Genomic DNA, 20961 nt, shown 5'->3' with positions numbered 1-20961 from the left:
TATATATATATATATATATATATATATATATATATATATATATATATATATATTTAACGAAGAATGTAATTCTTTAGAAATATAATTCTTTAGAAATATATATATATATATATATATATATATATATATATATAGAGAGAGAGAGAGAGAGAGAGAGAGAGAGAGAGAGAGAGAGAGATCTCCCCGTCACTAGTGATGATCAGCTCAAATATGATATGAAATAACAGTGATTTATCTAATCATCTTGACCCTTTTATTCTCCACTCTGTTCTATCATATATTGCTGCCACCTTTCACTAGTCTCAATGTCCAATTTAATAATGTTCTGCTGCAGAGCTCTAAATGCCTCTTTCAACATCATCACATATAGACCCTAAAGTCAGGCTGCACATTTAAATCTAAAATCGATCTTGAAATATATTTGGGAACTTCAATTTGCTTCTAAACTTCAAAGTAGCCTGATGCTTTTATTATTAAATTTTTTATTATTATATGTCCAATTTATTGAATAAGGATAAACTCCACAAAGACAAAGCAAGCAAGAAAGAAAGAAAGAAAGAGAGAAAAAAAAGTTAATTAGTATTCAAATGTAAAATTCTACACAAACAGCAGTGCAGATTATGTATTGTAGTTTCATCCATCATAGCTTTTTTTTCTCTAAAACCTTCTGCTGAAGTGCCTTAACACATCATTATTCATTTTGTCACGTTTCTGCAAGTAATTTATATTCCTTGTAAACAGGAGATGCTGTGAAATGTAATGCACTCTAAAGCCTGGGTGGAATGTTTTGGCACATTCATAATATGATGAATAGGACATCTTGGCCTTCTCAGCCTTGTGTAAATGGTTTTGTCTTTTTATGAACAGTAGATGGCGCTATTGTACTGGCTAAAACTCGCACTAGTGAAAGCGAGAAAGCTGTTGCACTGAGTCAAGCCTCAACTTGAATGAATTAAGTGCGTTTTTGCTCATTTGTGGTAAAAGTACGGACGGAGGCGCAGCAGTTGTAGCTTATACGTTTCTCTCTCACCTACACAGTTTGTGCAGGAGGCCGTGAATCGGGCTAAAGTCATAGGATGACCAACAGGAGGCGCTATTGTGTAATCCACTGAGCTAGATAACCAAGATCAATATTGTAGGTTTTCACTAGGTTTAACAGAATCACTTCGGTTTTACCTTCATTAAGTCTCAGGAAATTGTTTATGAGTCATCATTTAAGTTCTTGAATGCATGCATACAACTTTGCTAAATCATTTTTATCACCAGGTTTAAAGATGAAAGATAAAACTGTGTATCAGCACTCCATTATAAGTTACAAGTCACCAATTTATATGATTCTTTAGGGTCTTAATGAAAAGTCTGTAACATGGTTTGGTTAAAATTTCTCAATGTTAATGTAACAAAAAAAAAAAATTCTACCCTGTCAAAAACAGCTCTATTTAGATCAAGCTGTTTTGTAGCATTTTCCTTTAAATGTTAATGAGCTCTGCTGACCCTGCCCCTCTCTTCCAGGACCATAAACTTTAGCCGTATTCATCCTGAAACTTGCTAATTAAAACATTATTAGGAAAGACATTTTGCAAAGATAAATTAAAAACCCTTGACTCGGCTCGCTTTTCCATTACAGATATTACCTCCACAAATGTACCTGGTTATCATAGCGATGCCGCAGGAAACTGCCGTGACGTAATCTTCTATGCGACACACACCCACTACCCACACACACAGGACAATGGAGGAAATCGAGTGTATGCTGTTTTTGATCCTTGGGATGTGACTGTTTCTCACAGCAAGAAGACAAACATAGTTTCTGGAGAGGCTGTGGGCATAGTGAATAGTGACGATTTTCTGTGGTCAATCAGCAGTCTGCCATGTTTTCAGGTCACATTTTAGTATCGCCTCAGCTCGCTCAGAACATCGCCGGTGGTGATACGAAAAAAAGTACCTGGAAGCAGGTACAGGTACAACTTTACACAGTGGAAAACCAAACAAAGGCGAGACGAGTCGAGCTGGTACTGTGTAGTGGAAAAGCACCATAAGGTAAAACGCCAGTCCAGTCTGTGCTGAAACACTACTGTCAATCAAACTATCATGGGAGGGGCCTGTCTGTGTAATGTCACAAAGACAGACATCTCAGATTGGCTGGATTATAGAAAAGGGTACAGATTTTAGTAGATAAAAAAAAACTGAGTGGATTTTTATCATTATAGGGTGGTTGTGTACTTGTAAAAGTGCATGTAGCATCCGATGGCCTCTTTAAGTATTTTACCTCTGCTAAATATAGGCTCGAAGATGCAGAGATATACCAATGAAAAACAAAAACGAGCTGATTTGTGAGAAGAGCAATCACGTTTATTGTTTAAAAAAAATCTTCAAAAAGGTCTGTTGAGTATTAAATAAAATAATGTTTAGTAAAGCTAAAACGTCAAAGGCTTCTTTGACTGGATGTGCTGGTTTCAGCCTCATTGCCGGCTGCAGTCATGTCCTCATCTCATTTAAAACCTGTGATTCACAACTAATTGCTAAGGAACTTGCATTCATGTAGTCTAAGTAGCCTTTTTGACAAGTTTGTGTGAGTGAGGGCAAAACCATAGAGTCTATGGACAAAATGAACAAGATATAGTAGCCTACTTTCAGTGCCCTTTAGTGGGTGATGTCACTTTTTTTTGTAGCAGAAATAAACTGATGGGGAAAAAGCTAGGTGTCATGCAAAAAACATATAAATGACTCAAATGATTTGCGATCCCTAAACTGACTCAAATGATTCGCGATCCCGCTACGAACTCCCGAACTGACTCAAATGATTCGCGATCCCCAAACTGACTCAAATGATTCGCGAACCCGCTACGAACTCCCGAACAGATTCAAATGATTCGCGAACCCGCTACGAACTCCCGAACTGACTCAAATGATTCGCGATCCCCAAAATGATTCGCGATCCCGCTACGAACTCCCGAACAGAATCAAATGATTCGCGATCCCCAAACTGACTCAAATGATTCGCGATCCCGCTACGAACTCCCGAACTGACTCAAATGATTCGCGATACCCAAATTTTCTCAAATGATTCACAAACCCGCTACGAACTCCCGAACAGACTCAAATGATTCGCGAACCCGCTACGAACTCCCGAACAGACTCAAATGATTCGCGATCCACAAACTGACTCAAATGATTCGCGATCCCGCTACGAACTCCTGAACTGAATCAAATGATTCTCGATCCCCAAACTGACTCAAATGATTCGCGATCCCCCTACGAACTCCCGAACTGACTCAAATGATTTGCGATCCCCAAAATGATTTGCGATCCCGCTACGAACTCCCGAACAGAATCAAGTGATTCGCGATCCCCAAACTGACTCAAATGATTCGCGATCCCGCTACGAACTTCCGAACTGACTCAAATGATTCGCGAACCTGCTACGAACTCCCGAACTGATTCAAATGATCCGCGAAGTAAAGAATACATATACTTTGTAAATTCTTCAAAATATCTTCTTTTGTGTTCAACAGAACAAAGAAATTCATACAGGTTTGGAATCATATTGCCATCCAACCAGTCGTATTATATTAAAACAGTCTGCATTTTAAGGCCTAAGGACTAATCTGACCTAAAATGGATTTACAAACCACAAGTTTGTTTCAGATCCAGCTTGAATGACCTGTTGATGTCTGTTTTGTGTCCATCTGTTGTTCCTGCGTTTTAACTGTAATGGACACACAATCAAACAGTTGTTCTCTTTCTCTCTTTCACCTATTGATGTTTTTGATGAATCTAAACAGGTCACTGTAATCAGCACAAAATCAAAAGCATCAAATTACATTAAACCAGCCTTTCAGGCTAAATGAGATCCCAGAAGTTCCTCCTTTGTAGTATTATTTTGTTGTAGATGACATAATAGCTTACATTTAGCAGAACTCTATGAGTCTATAGATAGATAGATAGATAGATAGATGGATAGAAAAATGAAAAGATGAAGTGATAAATGTCTCCTCAGGCATTATGTGATCGTACAGTCACATCACTCACTTTCCATATGTTGTTTAGTTGCGGGTGGTCTGCTTGTGTAGGCTACAGACAGGATGTTTTGTGAGAACAAAGGGTTTTCCCAGCAACACCTGTTCTGCAACATCAAAACCCATGTCTCTAAATAACTTTGAATTCATCAGGCAGGCTCGGGTTAGTGTCCTGGCTCTGCCAGACCTCAAAGCAGACTGACATGAAAGCAGACGCATAAAAGCAAATGAGCTGTGGCTCACAGAGGTCTGTTGCAGACAGCAGTTAGTTTCACCATTCAAGTCAAAATTAAACCTGCCACAACTAGCATTACATCTGAGTTAAACTACTGTAGGAAGGCTAGGCCGATATAAAGTTGCTTTTAGAGTTGAACCTTCCCATCTCATCACTTGCTAAAAAAGGCTTGTCAAAGGCGAGAACATTTTGACCGCAAATGTGTCACCGTCACTAACGTTGTAACTGGAGCTGAATGAATAAAATGATAGATATAAGGCAGTTTGGTCAAAATGATCAACGATTGATTCAAAATGTGTCTAAAAATATAACACCAGCAGAACCAATCCTCTAGAGATGATAAGTGTTTGCAGGCACCAATGGAAGAATTCTTTGCCACCTGATTTGGCATGGTGTTGAGTTACCTCAGAAGTGAGAAAACTGAGAAATACTGTTCATGGTCCTGATTGGTCTTGGCTGCTACCGCTAAAGTAATCAGACACTATAAATTTTAAAAGTTTATAGTTTTGCATCCCTAGTAAAAGGATGCAAATAATTAATCAAAAGTCACAGTAAAGACTTATAGACACAGTAAAAAAATATTTATTTCAAATAAAGGCCGTTCATTGAACTTTCTATTCATATAAGAATCCTGAAAGTTAGTTGTTTCTATCATTCTATGATACTGAATGATACTGATCATTCAGCTTTGTGTAATTTTATTCACTTGGAATTTGCGTAATTTTATTCAGTTATTTTATATTCTAATAATATTGAATGATTTTACTGTATTTTATCAGCCTTGGCGAGCATAAGAGACGTCTTTCAAAAATATTAAAAACTCGACTCAACATGAGTAGTGTATATTAGTGTCATATTTACATTTCCATATATTCTGTATAAACATGGAAATAAAGAAAAAGACCTTTTAATTTCAATGATAATCTATATTCTCATCAAGAGGATTAATAAACATTTTTAATTTGTTTTGTAAGTAGAGCGGTCACTTTATAATTGGCATAGTATCACATATTATTATAGTTTATTTACTTTTTTTCTTCTTTTTGTTGTCATATACATTGGGGTATTTGACATTTTTTAATAATTTACTTTCATGTGCCATCTTACTGATATTCATCTGCAGTGTTTTTATATTGAAGTTGCATTGAATGCAGCCTATTAATTGATCTTAGGTGCCATAGTTCCTCTAATCACTAATTATCACAAATACACATCAGAATGCGCTGTGCTATGCACTTCTGGAAAACATAACATATGTGTGACAGTGTGTAACACATCGGTCATCCTGCATTGTTTGGTATCAATACCAGTTTAAAAATAACACTGACAGAGTTGTTTGGTGAAAGTACCTGCTCGGCTTTGTGAGGTGTCACCAGGGTTTTAATCTCCGTTTAGGCTAAAAGAGCTGCAATCATATTAACTGACAAGAAATTCTACACATGATGTCTACACATGATGTTCTACACGTGTTGTTTCTGTGCTCACTTAACCAAATGAACGCTCAGATTAGACCGAACTCTAGTGATGCAGCTAAGAGATATTTTAGAACACATACAACCTCTTCCTCTTTTGTGCGAGAAGTAGTAAGTATGAAGTTTGTGTACATTTATTATATACTACTTTCTGTATATTGTTTCTTTTTATCATACATTTCTAACTTTTTCCATTCCTCCTTTTTTCGTTTCACCTAACTTCTTTCTTTCTTTCTTTCTTTCTTTCTTTCTTTCTTTCTTTCTTTCTTTCTTTCTTTGTTTTGTCTGTTTTCCCTAACTGAGTAGCCCAGTATGTTATCTAACAGAACCCGGTGTGTAGGAGGGGATTACATCCACGTGCTTATGAATATCATCTCATCGTGGATGGTGCAAAGGAGAAGAGTTCTTCTCTTGTCCTCTGCTGCAGGTGGAGATCAGAACACGTGTGAAATGTGGTGAACTTTAACCCCACAGGTACTAGGATAAAGTTAAAACTTTACTTGTATTTATCCAGATATTTTACTTAATGGGTTGCAATTATCTTTAGATTCTCTTTTGATTACCATAGTACAGTTATGGAAACTGTCCTGCCCGTACATATATATATAAAATATATTTGTATTAAGATAAGAAGAATGATATAAACATATAAAAATTTGTATCTTTACTTTTTAATTAATAATAATATATTTTTTTTATTTTGCAGTTGAAATATGGCAGTTATTTTAATATGATTTTTATATGATTATAGTATATATTAATATTTAAACAGCTTTTTTATATTTAATATTGATATTTTCATTTATTACATTTTAACAGTGTAAGTAATTTTGTTATGTGCTTTAAATTTTTTCATTCCTTTTTTTATGAATATTTACACAGCTTTAATTTATTTTTTATTTCAGTTTTAGTAATGTTACTACATCAAATTCAGCTTCTTACAGTAAGAAGTTTTAGTTGAGTTTAGTTTTTCATCTAATATTTATCTAGTTTATTTCGTTTTGGTTTTATTTCAGTTACAGAACATGTTTTTAATAGTTTTAGATTCAGTTTGAACAACACTGAAATATAATCATGATCATGTTCTTAACAGGCTTGGTTAGATTTACTATTGTGGTTTTAGTATTGGGTTTTCTTGCCATTTCACTTTGCCAAATCATGATCAAACTAGATGTTTAAATCCAATTACATACCAACATTTAGACAGTTGATGACAGCACTAAGCCACCAATGAACACTAAAAAGTTAGCATTTCATCCCTTTTAGATGAAGTAACTGAGCTGAAACAGAAATGCATTTATGTGTGTGTGTGTGTGTGTGTGTGTGTAACAATCTCATATATGAGCCAATGCCTAGATGTAGACCATGCATAGTGAGCACAACGTGGGCTTCGTTCCACCCAGCTTTTTGTAAAGTCTGAGTGGGATCCGCTCATCTGTTCCAGAGTTAGAACAGTACTGCAGAAATACAGTGATGACATAGTCCAATGTGAACAAAACCACCCACTCTGACGATATAATGCCGAAAAAGTCTTCCCGTACTCTCATTTTGCACTTTGACCCTTTATATTTGAAGATATAATCATGAAAACCTTCCTATCATTGTAGAAACTTATTATGTAATACCATCATTTAAAATTGTGTGCGCTGATGAAGGCTTCCTGTGGTGGTTTACCACCCAGTCGTTCATTGGTTCCCTTGATCTACCAATAGATGGTGACACACTCCTGTCCTAACCTGGACCAGTGAAGGGAGAATGTGGTGTGGGGGAGGTGTTCGAGAGAGAAAACCTGATAAAAGTGTGTGTTTGAATGTGAATGAGTCAGTCAGGCTGGCACAGCAGGAGAGGGGCAGGTAGCCACACGTCTATGAATCCTACACCTGTTTGACACTTCCTGGATCGTGCGCACATGCCTGGTGCAAGAGGAGAAAGTGAAACAAAGAGAGAGTTTGCTTGGAGGGAAGCTTCTTGCCAAACATACAGTTGAGTTGCAGTAGGTGAGCTGCAAATGAGGAGGAAGACGACTGGCTGCAGCTCATGGACGAGAAAAGAAAGGATCTCTCTTTCATATCTTTACCCACACTTCGAGATCTACTTCCTGGTGCTTTGCCGTTCTGCACGACTGCCTGACTGAGGTAAACTGCTCGTGGAGTGTGCTTCCACTTCTGAACCGAATGTTTCCCTCGTATTGATTTTCATCTGCTATGGAGACTTGGATGGACTGGCTTCCTGTGAACTTTGTGTGTGAAGTTGTGACGAGTGAAGTCAGGTTGCACATCTGAAATGGAGCAGGCGAATTGGCACACTGAGGGAGAGTTGGAAGGGCTGTCCCGACCCCTGGATGGTGAAGAACCCCGAGGTCCAGATTCAGCATCCTCGTCTTGTTCAGACCTGTCTATCACAACCCCTGCAGCTCAAACTAGTCCCAACAACACCAAGAGCTTCTCTGGACTGCGGATCTTTGGGAGAAGGTGGGTGAAATGTTTGAGCTCTCGTATGAACTCTTGACTTCAGGGTTGTTCAAAAGAGAACATATGTCTGTATTTCCCTTTACTCCAAACATTTGTCTGTTTGAAATTTAGCCTATTTTCAGTTTTGTGTTTTAATTTTTTTATTTATATGCTCTTTCTATTTTATGGATTCTTAACTTCCATTTTTAAATTCGTTAAATTAATTAATTTGAGCAACTCTAAAGGCTAAAAGTGGATATTTGGTTTGATTCATGAGCTATTTTATTTATTATTTTATTTTATTAACTCAACTTCAGTGTTAAATTAACATGATTTATTATTACTTTTGAACATCTTAAATGCCAAAAGGAAATATTACACATTTTTGAAATTGTGGTGTCTCTTCTCTTTCATTAAGTCAAAACATTTGGGAGTGAAACCACACGTCTGATGTCTATTTGCAATTTAAACTTGCATTTTGCTTGGACCAGCCCTTTGGTAAAAGGCACCACCTGATGAAATCTGTGACTCTCCATCTTTCTAAGAAACACTTTGTGAAACACTTTTCCGAATCCTTTATTGCAACCATTTCTGCTTAAAATTTTTTACACCTATGACATCACCTCAGCTTATTTTAAAGACAGTCGCTTTCGAAATTTCATCAGGCGTCTAAATTAATCCTACAATCTCCTGTGGTTCCCTGGAAATAGATTCCTTTAATGAATTAGAGAAGCAATTAATTACGCACTATAATTGTCCGACCTGTTGGGAGAAGAGCGTATACCTGTGCTCCGCGCTCCTGGCCTGTGGATCTGTGTGTTTTCAACTGGTTTTCCATTGTGTGTGTACCTGAGAAAGACTAAGACAAGGCATTAATAATATGAGGATGTGAAATAGCAGAGAAACCGGAAGTGTGTTTCTTTTTGTATCTTTCCATCTCAGCACTAACTGATAACTGATGATTCTGACATGGTTTGCGTCTTTGTATTGTCCAGAATTGTCCCCTTAAAAGCAAAGATTACGTTTGTTATTATTATTATTATTATTCTAAAACACTTTAAAAAAGTTATTTTAAGGGTAGGTATAAAAGAATGTGTAATTTTGGGTTTAGTGGTAAAAGCTCCACGTGTCATTTCCTGTTTAATATTGACATTTCCAGTCAAGTAATTTTTTTCACAAACATCTCGGTCTGCAAGCCCTACTAGAATGTTAAAGTCTAAATAAAGCTTTTTGCTGATCCTGCTTTTCTGCTTTCCACTGTGAACAAATTTCACAAACAAAACCTAGAGGAGTATCTAATCAGATACATCACATAACTCCAGCCGGAAGAAGATTGCGTAAAAAATGTTAATCTGGAATTTTTTTTGCAGGTTTTCCAGTTGGCTTTCATTGCACTACAGACAATGGAAGCTCGCTTGCTCTATTTATGGGCACGAAAAACCAGTTTTTCCAAGTGTGAGTTTAAGAAGAATTCAGCTATAGTCTGGTTCTGTGAGAAGTTCAGTCACTCATGCGAGCATTTCAGTTTTCTTGATTAGCTTTCATTGATAATGAAAGTGACATGACATTCAGTCACCAAGTATGGTGACCCATACTCAGAATTCATGCTTTGCATTTAACCCATCCAAAGTGCACACACACAGAGCAGTGAACACACACACACTGTGAACACACACCCGGAGCAGTAGGCAGCCATTTATGCTGCAGCACCTGGGGAGCAGCTGGGGGTTCAGTGCCTTGCTCAAGGGCACCTAAGTCGTGGTATTGCTGGCCCGAGATTCCACCCCACAACCCTAGAGTTAGAAATCGCACTCTCTAACCACTAGGCCACAACTTCCTTGATAATGGTGTTTGCTTCCAGCAAGGTCTTAAAGTTCTTTCAGCATTTTCTTACCTTCATTTCATTCCAAACCTGCATGACTTTCTTCTGTTTTTGGTCCACACAGTGAAATGGGGGCCAGTGTTGTTTTGGACCCCATTGACATTCATTCTATGCACAAAAGCAGTATTATATGTACAGAGTGTCTCCTTTGGTGTACCACAGAAGAAATAAATACAGGTTTTGGAACGGCATTTCATTTTTGGGTGAACTATCCCTTTAAATATTAAAACTTGCCACATGACAAATTAATTAACATTTTGACAAAATATGTTGTAAGTATAGAGCTTAAAATGAATAATGAAATTCGGGTTTTTAAAATGATGTAAAACTGTCAAACATAGAAACTGACTTTCCTCTGTTAATTTTCCAAAATAAATGACCACTTCTCCATCATCCAGTCCCCAGGCCTTCGAGATGTGTGTTTGTGTGTGTATTTGTACTCCACCTGATCTGTGTGCTGATGAGGCACCTGTTCACCACCGTGTTGATGTGTGTAATCTGATAATGGCATACGTGGCTAGGACACCTGAGGCACACAGGTTGTGCATCACTGGGGTACAGAGAGTTCAGACCAGATTCCTCAGGGCCAGGAAGACCTGTGCATCCACACGGCCGTTAAATGTGCTGATTGCATCAAAGAACTGCTTTTTTTTTCAGGTCATAGTTAGACACAGGTTTCCTTGAACACTCTCACACCCAGTGGCTCATCTCGTATGACTTCATTTGCATGGCTCCACTGTTCCGCCCGGTGGAGGACCAGGCCCATCTATCTGCATCTATCTTTAACATCTCGTTCTATGCTGGAGCTAAGTGTGGATCAGGGTCAGAGTCTCAGGGTGGGCTAATGGAGATCTTTAGGCCTATGTGGGTGACTGAATATGTGTGAAAACGATGAGTGTATGTGTAACATATTTTTCTTTGCGGTATCAGCAAGGAATGAGCACAATAACTATAAATAGAACAATTAGCACAACCTACACAGAATAACTTGTTTATTCTAAGTCTGTGCTACAGTTGTGTCATCTGCCTCTGGCTCTCTAAAGCAGGATGGATTCTGATAGGTTGTCAGTGTGTGTGTGTTTAAATAATTCATTAGCTTGAAAAAAACATGGTACCGTCTGGGCAGGTATTGTTATAGTTATTTCAATTTCACAATTTCTAACACTTTAAAAAATATTTTTCATTGTAAGTCTGGTGGTGGAATGTCAGAAGGGCGCTTCTGACCCGCCACAAAAGCCCAAAATTGACAAAATCAGTGACAAGATATTAAATGCACATTAAGCTGTGAAAGAATACATGCGCTGCTCTTCAGGTGGCTTTCTGTGAGCGTGCTTCAAGACCTAGGGGAACATGGACAAGCAAAATACTTTGGGCTTCGCGTGCATGCCTGAACAGACAAATACACATAAAAATATGTCAAAATGCTGGGTTTGGCATGTATTCATGTAAACTCAGTTGGTTTTGTCTTAATGTAAACGATTGGAGAATATCAGATCAGTATATTGGATCCATGCAGCAGGTCTTAAAGAAAAACCTCCCACTTCTCTCAAATCAATGACTTTTTTAACTTTAGAGTCAAGCTAATTCATACAGTGAAGACTATGCTGTTTTATTTTACATTTCATTACTTAAATTATTAAACTTCTGTGGGTATATTTTATACTGTAGTCTTGCATGAAAAACATAAAGTATTATTTTATTTATATTATTGATCCTATATTGATTGTAGTTTGCTTCTTTGTTTTGACTGTTTACTTTTAGTAAATAAATGTTTGAGGATTTTCTGGTGTCAAAATTAGCAAGAATTGGATGAGGTTTTATTTTGTTACCTATAATTTTGGTATCTACAACTTTTAGATCATAGCAAACACACACACACACACACACCTTATCGTATTAAATAACCATGATTTCAACTGACCAAAGTATTTTTTCCTTGATTGACACATTCTATGACAAATTCTCTACAAATTCAGTGAATCTCTGTAATTTAAAACAGGCTCTAAAAATATCCGCCGTAAGGCTGCCATGCAAAGACATGTAAAAAAAAAAAAAAAAAAAAATCATTAGTGGTATGGCACGATTCTTTATGTTTGCATTTTACAAAATATTTCTAGAATGTTGTGAGTGACATTCTATAAAAACCCTTTGTCATTCTTCTGTGGTCATTTGTTCATATAGTATATACAGATGTTCTCACGTTCACATACCCCTTGTAGAATCCTTATGATGTTTAGTTAGCAATAAAAATATGTATGTTTTAATTATTGATGCAATATCTGCACTATTCCATAAGGCAAAATAAATATTAACAAAGCAAAAATTTACAAATAAATAAAACAGATACTCCAAATGGTCATAAGTTGGCAACAAAACATATTAAGAACCATGTTAACGTAACTTTTAAACAGGATCATTAGTGTAAATTCAGTTAATAATTTGTGTCGTGAGATGTAAATCTGAAATAGACGAATCAAGGCAGCTTAAAAGTATTTATATATATATATATATATATATATATATATATTAGTGCTGTCAATCGATTAAAAAAAATTAACTAATTAATCGCACAATTTTTTAAAATTAATCGCGATTAATCGCGATTAATCGCAATTAAAAGACTGAAACTTTTTGGATATGTAAATGTAAAATGTAAATAATTAATGTAAACTCAAGACAAAGAAACTATTTAAATTCAAAATATGATTGTTTATTGGAATTTTTGTTTAACTTGTAACACAGATTTTCTCATGTAAACAACATACCTGCAATAAACCATCAATATCCTCCAAATTAACTGTTGGCTTGAAAGCCATATTTATTACAGAAATAAAAACACAGGCATGTAAGTACCATTTGAATTTCAAAACAATCAATGCCAATAAAAAACAAAAATGATTTCCATGTTGAATTCTAAGTGGACTGCAAAAAAATTCCAAAGTATAGTCATTGCCAGTGCTTTAAGTGGGCCAGTACGCACCGGTACTCAGTACCGCCACTTCCAAATATAGCTCTTGAGCTTACCGCCACCTCTCCGTGCGCCCAGAACGTGCTTGTAGCGTACCGGTACGCTCATTTGGACATCTGTTTTAATAGAGGTTTTAATCTTTTACCTGCACTGCCGATTTTCAGAGCGCCCTTCACAATGCAAGCTTCCTAATTCATCGCACCCAGAGCAGAAACTACATTACCCATTCACCCTTAAGTTATACAAGTGAATAGCGCATGTGTCGCTTTTCCCACTGTTAAGTGTCAACAACTCAACGTGGCTGGAGAAGGTGTGTGAAACTCGTTGTGAGTTATACTAAAGCAAAATCTTGAGTATTTATTGTCTGATAAACATTAAAAACTGTCTGCGGAGGTTGAGTCGTCCTGCAGCCCCCGCTGGCTGTTCATTGGCTGCAGCATCTTTTTTCTAAGTTCTAAAAAATACCGTAGACGGCAAGGCACAAATTTAGATATTCATTTATCTAATTAATCTATAGCCTATGCACAAAGACAATATGATCTTTTTGTCCCCTTTTTGTTTTAAAGCTTGATGAAGAGAGAGAGCGCAAGTTGCTGCAGCTGAGGAGGACAGTGATGCACGCGCACAGGAGTGATTGACAGTTCGCGGCACTGTGTACAAAAAATACTCCGCTACACAATTATTATGTTATTTTCGTTTAAGCTTATTAACGTTAGCGTTACAGAAAGGTCTGATTTACGCACTGTTACAGTCATTGTTTTTTTTTTTTTTTAAACAATGACATTTGATTTCATGATTTTAATGTTGCTGTTTCTTGTGGCAGACTGAATGAAGAGTAATGTTTCTTGTGGCAGACTGAAGAGTAATCCGGCAGAGTTTTATACTGAAACTTTCCGTCTAAAAGTCCTTCCTTGGTCTTATCCATATTTCTTTGCACGTTGAACACACATAGGCCACAACTGGAAATAAAAAAAAACTGCAACCGCGTTAATTGCGTTATTTTTTTTTAACGCGTTAAATATTTCAAATTAATTAAATTAAATTAAATTCAAATTAATATATATTATTATTTTTTTTTAAAGAGAGAGAGAGAGTTTTCTATAACGATTTTTTATGCGGTCAGCGCACCTTTAGAGGTCATGCATTTGTATAAAGTATGGTCTCAGTGTTTCCTATCCAGCAGGTGGTGGCATTGCCATCCTTTTCCCCTTCAATCCAACATTCAGCTTTCCTGCAACATCAGAGAAGTTTATCCAGGGGGCAAAATAAGAGGCAATTGTTAGAAATAGTGTACACTGATTAATCAGATACAATGAAACCAGGGATGTGTGAAAAAGTAAATAGGGCAAGCCTGATATCTTGTTGATTTACATTTCTGTTTCTCTATTCTTATATAACAAATATATATCTCTAATGTTAATAGAGGTTGTGAACTGTAGCCTAATTATTATTGATTTGAGCTGTTAACTGAAGGTATCAGATCTATTAATTAGCATAATTTTGACTCCAGATGCACTGTTTTCCAGTACTGAATTTCTTTCTCTTTAGAAATAAAAAGTACTCCAGGCAAATCTAGTGATATAAGAAGTTTGGTGTCATGTAGTCTATTAATTGTTTATAAAAGTCTCTTATGCTCAACAAAACTTTGTTTTTGATAAATAAATACAGTAAAAAGAGAAATATTGTGAAATATTATTACAATTAAAAGTTTTTTATTTTAATACATTTTAATATGTAATTTATTCCTGTGATGCGAAGCTGAATTTTCAGCATTATTACTCCGGTCTTCAGTGTCACATGATCTTTCAGAAATCATTCTAATAATCTTGTTTGGTGCCCAAGAAACATTTCGCATTATAGTATCATACTATTTTCTTACATAATATTGTCTGGAAGCCATGCAAATGTTTTTTTTTTCCCAGGATTTTTAATGAATAGAAAGTTCAAAAGGACAGCATTTTTTAAGGAATAGGAATTTTCTGTAACAATGTAAACATCTTTACTATAAATTCTTGCTGACTATTAGTTTAATAAAAAAAAGTTACTAACCACAGTTTTTTTAATGGTAGTGTACACACATGCACACACGCACACGCATACACACACACCCACACACGCACACCCACACCCCCCCCCCCCCACACACACAAGAAGACTTTGTGGCCTAGAAAAAATGTATAAAAGATTATGAATACAAGATTGATGTGATTGTGATTGATGTATACTGGTGAATTAAGACCATTAACAATGCATTAAAAAGGGTGAATGGAATGAATTACTTGGGTTTCAATTAAAATATAAATGAAAACATGATTAATATAAAAGCTGGGGTGTGTTTCTATATCAAGCGAAGTTCACAGTGACTAAAGGACAGCTAACATGGGCTGCCATGATGCCCCACTCCATGGTAACAGCCAGCAGATCTCTCTCCCCCATCACTTAAAAGACAGTAATTACATCCACATGGAGTCTCCAGCTCTGTGTGCGTCCGTCACACACAGAAGTGTGCCAAAGAACAAGGGGCACAATCAAGTGGCTCGTATTAACACTCAGAATTTAAAGCTCGAACCCCTGGCATAACAAAACGGTGATGTTCGTTATAGATCGCCGAATTGATATTCAAGCACATTCACCCCTCGCCTGTGTTTTCTTGCGCTGATCCATAATGCAACAGCACGAGGGCCTTGAAATGGAAATGACACTCTTTGTGCTTTTGGGGTGGAGTGGTATCACGTTGTCGTCCTGTTCGAGGACGCGAATAGACCCAAGGTGTCCTCACTAAAGCCATCATCTTTATGATTAGCTTTAAAATGGTTAAAAAACCTACATGTGATACTTCTCTCGTGGGTTAAACCACACAGATCATCTTCACAGCTGTGGGTGTTGCATGTCACGGGTTGTTTCGTGCCAGAATTAGTGCTATGTCCTCTTTCTCTTAAGAAATATGCATAATTTCTCTTAAGCAGCTTTGCACAATGTTCATGATGGAGATGGTTATCATAAAACCATTAACTGTGTTCCTATAAAGCACCTGGTGTCAGCCCCATATGTGCCAGGAACATGATCTAGTAGTCTAGGAAGTGCATATTCTGGTGCGTACGTCTTGCACAGACTCCAAGTGTTAAGCTGATAATTGGTCATTATTTTAAACCGGAGGCTTCGATGCACCCTGGATTCCCTCCTACCGGTTGCCCTCCTGCCTAGCCGATGGCTCTTTCCTCTGTGATGTTTGTTGCTGCTTCCCAGTGAGCGGTGTTGTTTGTGGGTGGATGTGGGGCTTCTCTTCCTGTAGGCTTGAGTTGTGTAGTACTGTGTGTGTGTGTGTGTGTGTGATTGTGTGTGTGTTGGGGGTGGCTGACTCACCTGTTCATCTCTTGGACTTTCTCTGTCAGTTCACTGTGAAGAGACGGTCAGAGAAGGAGCCGGGGAGCTAAACTCTCAGGTTGTATAATATATTTTTGTTGTTGATGTTGGATAGACTAGAACTGCGGAGTTAAGCTTCAGAACTTTAAGTGTTTAAGGGAGGATTTGTATGTGTTTGTACTGGTATATTGAGCATTATTATGATTGTTTATTTTTTACATGGATAAAGCTTTGTGTAATGTAAATCTGTCTAAATGTAGTCGACATAAACAAGTGATATGTGCAGCTGAGTAGTACACATTCATAGATATTGTAACGCAATTATATATATATATATATATATATATATATATATATATATATATATATATATATACATACATACATACACACACACACACACACAATGTACAGTATATAATCATTAAATATAACATAACATAAAAATAATATTAAAAATCATTGCAATATAGGTCAGAATTACGTAAAATAGTCTTAGGCTGTGCTTTTTAATTAAATCTGTTGCAGAGTAAACAAACCACTAATCTTTATGTAATATTATTATGCATCTTGTTTATAGCCTGATTTAGATGGAGCTACTCAAATTCAGACTCTGGGTTTAAGTTCATCTTTTGATACTAAATGAATCCACTTCACTAATAACATTGCTAGAGATGTCTTGGTTGAGTGTGACTTCCTTATTCTGCTTGGTGAGTAAGAACAGTTGTTTTTCTACAGAGAAGTGTTAAGTGTTGACACAAATTATTTTTAGTCCAATTTTTTTTTTAAAGGTAAACTTGTCTGTACTGTAATGTACTTTTTTTAAGTGTAAATAATACTACAAAATACTTTGCACCAATGAGTATCATTCTTTACACTGAGGGTTGTGTCTAGGTCATATCCGCCTCTAAATAAGATAGACTAGTTACGTTGCTATAATTAGTACAGGCAGTCACAACTAAAGGGTCAGAGAGCCCTTATAATCTGCCCTGGACATCCCTGTGTGATAATCAGGACCTTCATGAGCTAAGCTTCATTTCCTTGAGTGCCTTTCACGTCATTGTGACATGATGTCATCACCTGCGGACTCACAATGCACCTTTGTAGTCCACTGGCTTTGTTAGTAATGCGATTTGGAAGGCAAATTGTCAAATGGAAAATCTGTGCTAGGACAGGCGGAGTTAGCTTTCCACATTCAAAGCAATCATAACAATGCTAATGACCAGTATAAACTCATGTCTAGTCGACACTTCTGAAATGACCAGCATATGTTGTGGATGTTAGAGTGCCCTTCAGGGTTTTTAACTAAGGTAACCCGAAAGGACATACTTAGTAGATCAGATTCATTGTCTGTTAATAATGCAATCTCCATCTGTAAATGGAGTTGTGAAGTCTGTTGTTGATGAGGTTATATAGTGTTTTCATAATATAATTGCCTATAATTTGATAATTTCGGGAAGCACGGGCATGTGTTTTCGGTCTAGTTAGATTATCTCCATTTTAAGGATTAGGTTTAAATCTTGGTCAATAGAGGTCAGTGTAACAAGCTTTCAGCAGTTTTAGAACTTAGTGCTAAAATGGTTTATCTATGCTGACAGGCTACATCATTTTTCAATCAACAGCCTCAGGGGGAAGTTTAGAAAAAGAACTGTATTCTTCCATCCAGGATGGACACTTTTTTCAGACGGCATTTTAAGAGGAAGGAGGCAGGAGAAGCCATGCACGACGACCACGTACCTGAACCCTGTCTACACAGGAGACCTAGCATTGCCGTGCCAGCCAGCCGTGCCCGTCGACGCTCCAGTGTAGGCCTCCGTCCACTGTGTTGACCCAGCGACGCCGATCCAGCGTCCAACTTCAGGCTTTACCTCGAACTGCTAGCAGTCAGCTGGTTCAGAAAAGCAGTGGTAGACGGCGCTCCAGCACCACAACCCCAAAGACCAATCCTCGATTTGCCGTACGCCGGAAGAAGGTGGGCAAGCTCCGCAACATAGACACTCACCTCTTGGGTCCATCCATGCTGTTGGCCAGCTTGATTCAGATGACAGAAGAGGGGAAGAGGATGAGGAGAGCCGAAGTCCATTGCCAGGGCAGGTGGAGCTCAAGGGAAGCAGCACTGAGTTCAGGAGTCACACCGATGTGCTTCTCTCAGAAGGCGACAGCGACAGTGACAGCGAGGACTCCAGCGGCCACTCGGATGAGAGTCATCACTCCGGGCTGCACAAGGAGTGCTTGGAGGAAGCCGATTTGTCAGACTGGGAGATCAAAGAATGCGCTGTCTCATGCCAGCAGGAATGCCTTCCTCTAGCTGTGTTGCAGAGCGTGTCCAGGCCCACCCGCTTATCCGAGTTCCCCGCTGCCTCCGGAGGAACTCGTCACATTATGGCCACGCGGAGCTGGGCCCGCACGTCCGCTACTGCCGCAGCAGCCAAAGGAGGCGCCGTCGACGGGTATCCACCATCTCGAAAGCGGAAGCCCCTGGCCAGGAAGAGGCCTGCCGCTTCCTAACCGAAGAAGCTCTACTTGCTACAGGGGTCATACGACTCTCAATCCTCTCCTGGGAGCTTATTACGATCCCAGGCTGGAGTCTTGGAGTGGATTCTTGTCGTATGTAAAACCTTTTCTGTTGTAGGTTAAAGTTGTCATTATTTCATGCTGTGCTTGCAAATTATATACAGGGTCTCATAAAATCCAAGAACAACAATACAAATTGTTGCCGTGCTGCCCTGTCAGTCAATGACTTCTGAAGCAGCATAAAGGTTTAATGATCTACAACAAAACTCTCATAGAATCGCACACACAGGACAATGGCAGCAAATGATATATCTATGCAAAAATCGATCAGATGACAGTATCTCAGTAGACAGAATGTGACAATCATAGAAATCCAGATGTGCACTGTTGCCTTCCTACTCCACTAGACTCAGAAAAAAGGTACAAAGCTGTCACTGGGGCAGTTTAAAGCATTTAAACATTTAGATTGAATGCAAGAGCAGGCAGTTGCAATGCAGCTTTTCATTGCATCGACCTTCTCATTCTCTGTCCCGTGGATACAAGCTCCATAGCTCTTGCTCATTAGCACAGCTGCTACCATAGCGAGGCATGTGACTCATCAACGTTACTGATCACCCAGTGGGCTTCTCATCAACAGGTTGCTAAGCATCACTGATTCACTCTGTAGGGATTAGGACACAAAAGGTCAGGGTGGGCAAGGTTTTGATTACAAAATGATTACAAAAAACCTTGAAATGCCCCACCCGAGGCTATAGCTAATATCTGCCATTTTTCATTGCATAAACTAATTGAAAACTTGCTTCTGCATCTATACTTGGACCAGAGGTCATGTATAAGGAGAGGCCACATCTGATCTGCACTAGTCAATTGTGTTAGCATTTAGCATGAACACTGATGTACAGATAGCACACTCAGATTCTATATAGATGTGTATAAAATAAAGTTACAGTAAAGACCAGCCAGTTTTCATTTTGTATAGTTTGTTTAGTTTAAAATTCAGTGCTGCGTCTTCCAAATTCGGTTAGCTAAATAACATTAGCTTAGCATTAGGTATCCACAGTGTAATATGGAGTTACAAAAAGCTGATCGAAGGCTGAAAAAATATATAGATTTCCAAGCCATGCTCTACAATGTTCTTTGTGGTGGCTGGTGAAAATAGTCTTATTGATTGATACAGAATTAAACAGATGCAATTTAAAGAGACCCTCAAGGCATTCTGGCTGGAAAGTACTATCATTTCAGGAAAGATATTCCTAACGTTTTTGCTTTTGAGGATATGATGGACACAGACAGTCTGTTTAAGTCTGTTTAATGTCACTGTCACTGTGTTTTGTCAGGAAAGCCATCGCCAAGGCTGGTGTGCAGGATAACGCTGCCCAATCCGGCACCATGATACCTGCCAAATGTGAGCCCAACAAAGATATCTGCAGCACTGTGGATTGGACTGTGAGTTACTCATCTGTATTTTAACAAACAAGTTAGCTTTCCAGCTGTTAGCATACTCAGTTATCGCAATGTTAGTTAACAGTAAAACTCCCATCTCCAACTCGTGACACAGTAATGCATTATTAATTTTCTGTAACTAATGTTCAGCTTACTGATTAATTGTCTTGCACAGGAAAATGCCCAGTTTGGTCAACAACGTGTGTTTGACACCAGTCCGTCTGGAGATTTCTGTTACGTTGGAGAGACGTATTGTTGCCAAAGTCACTGGTAAGTGACACATATTTTTATTCTTAAAACCATCGACAGCAAAACGTATATGTGTGCATGTAAGAATCTCCACACACGAGCTCCCTCTACTGGTCAGATGTTATATGCAGAGATTCAGATGCCAATTGTTTAGTTTTTTTTTCTTTTCATTTTGTCTTCTCAGCAAAAATCTCTCCTCTCCACAAATGTGCATCCTGCAAAATAGCTGTTCACACTGTATGCATGGATCAGCTGAGAAAGTTAGACATTTGTTGTAAAGCTGAAAACGTTTTCAAAATGATGATGCATTAACTCTTTTTCTCATCAAATGAAATTTACTATTCCTTATAGATTAACTTTAGGTGT

At 37.9% G+C, this 20961-nt stretch overlaps 1 protein-coding gene across 1 annotated transcript; it reads left to right on the top strand.

Moving 5' to 3' along the window:
* Window positions 1-7458: 7458 nt before the first annotated feature.
* On the top strand, window positions 7459-20616 carry LOC113066370 (diacylglycerol kinase zeta-like; the record flags this gene model as incomplete). Its single annotated transcript, XM_026238283.1, has 3 exons — window positions 7459-8197; window positions 20241-20349; window positions 20522-20616. Coding segments are annotated over exons 1-3 (392 nt in total), but the record flags the coding sequence as incomplete, so codon positions are not given.
* Window positions 20617-20961: the final 345 nt, after the last annotated feature.

Source organism: Carassius auratus, chromosome 50 (genome assembly GCF_003368295.1).
Source record: "Carassius auratus strain Wakin chromosome 50, ASM336829v1, whole genome shotgun sequence".
NCBI classification, from domain to species: domain Eukaryota; kingdom Metazoa; phylum Chordata; class Actinopteri; order Cypriniformes; family Cyprinidae; genus Carassius; species Carassius auratus.
This window is presented reverse-complemented; position numbering and strand designations above follow the sequence as displayed.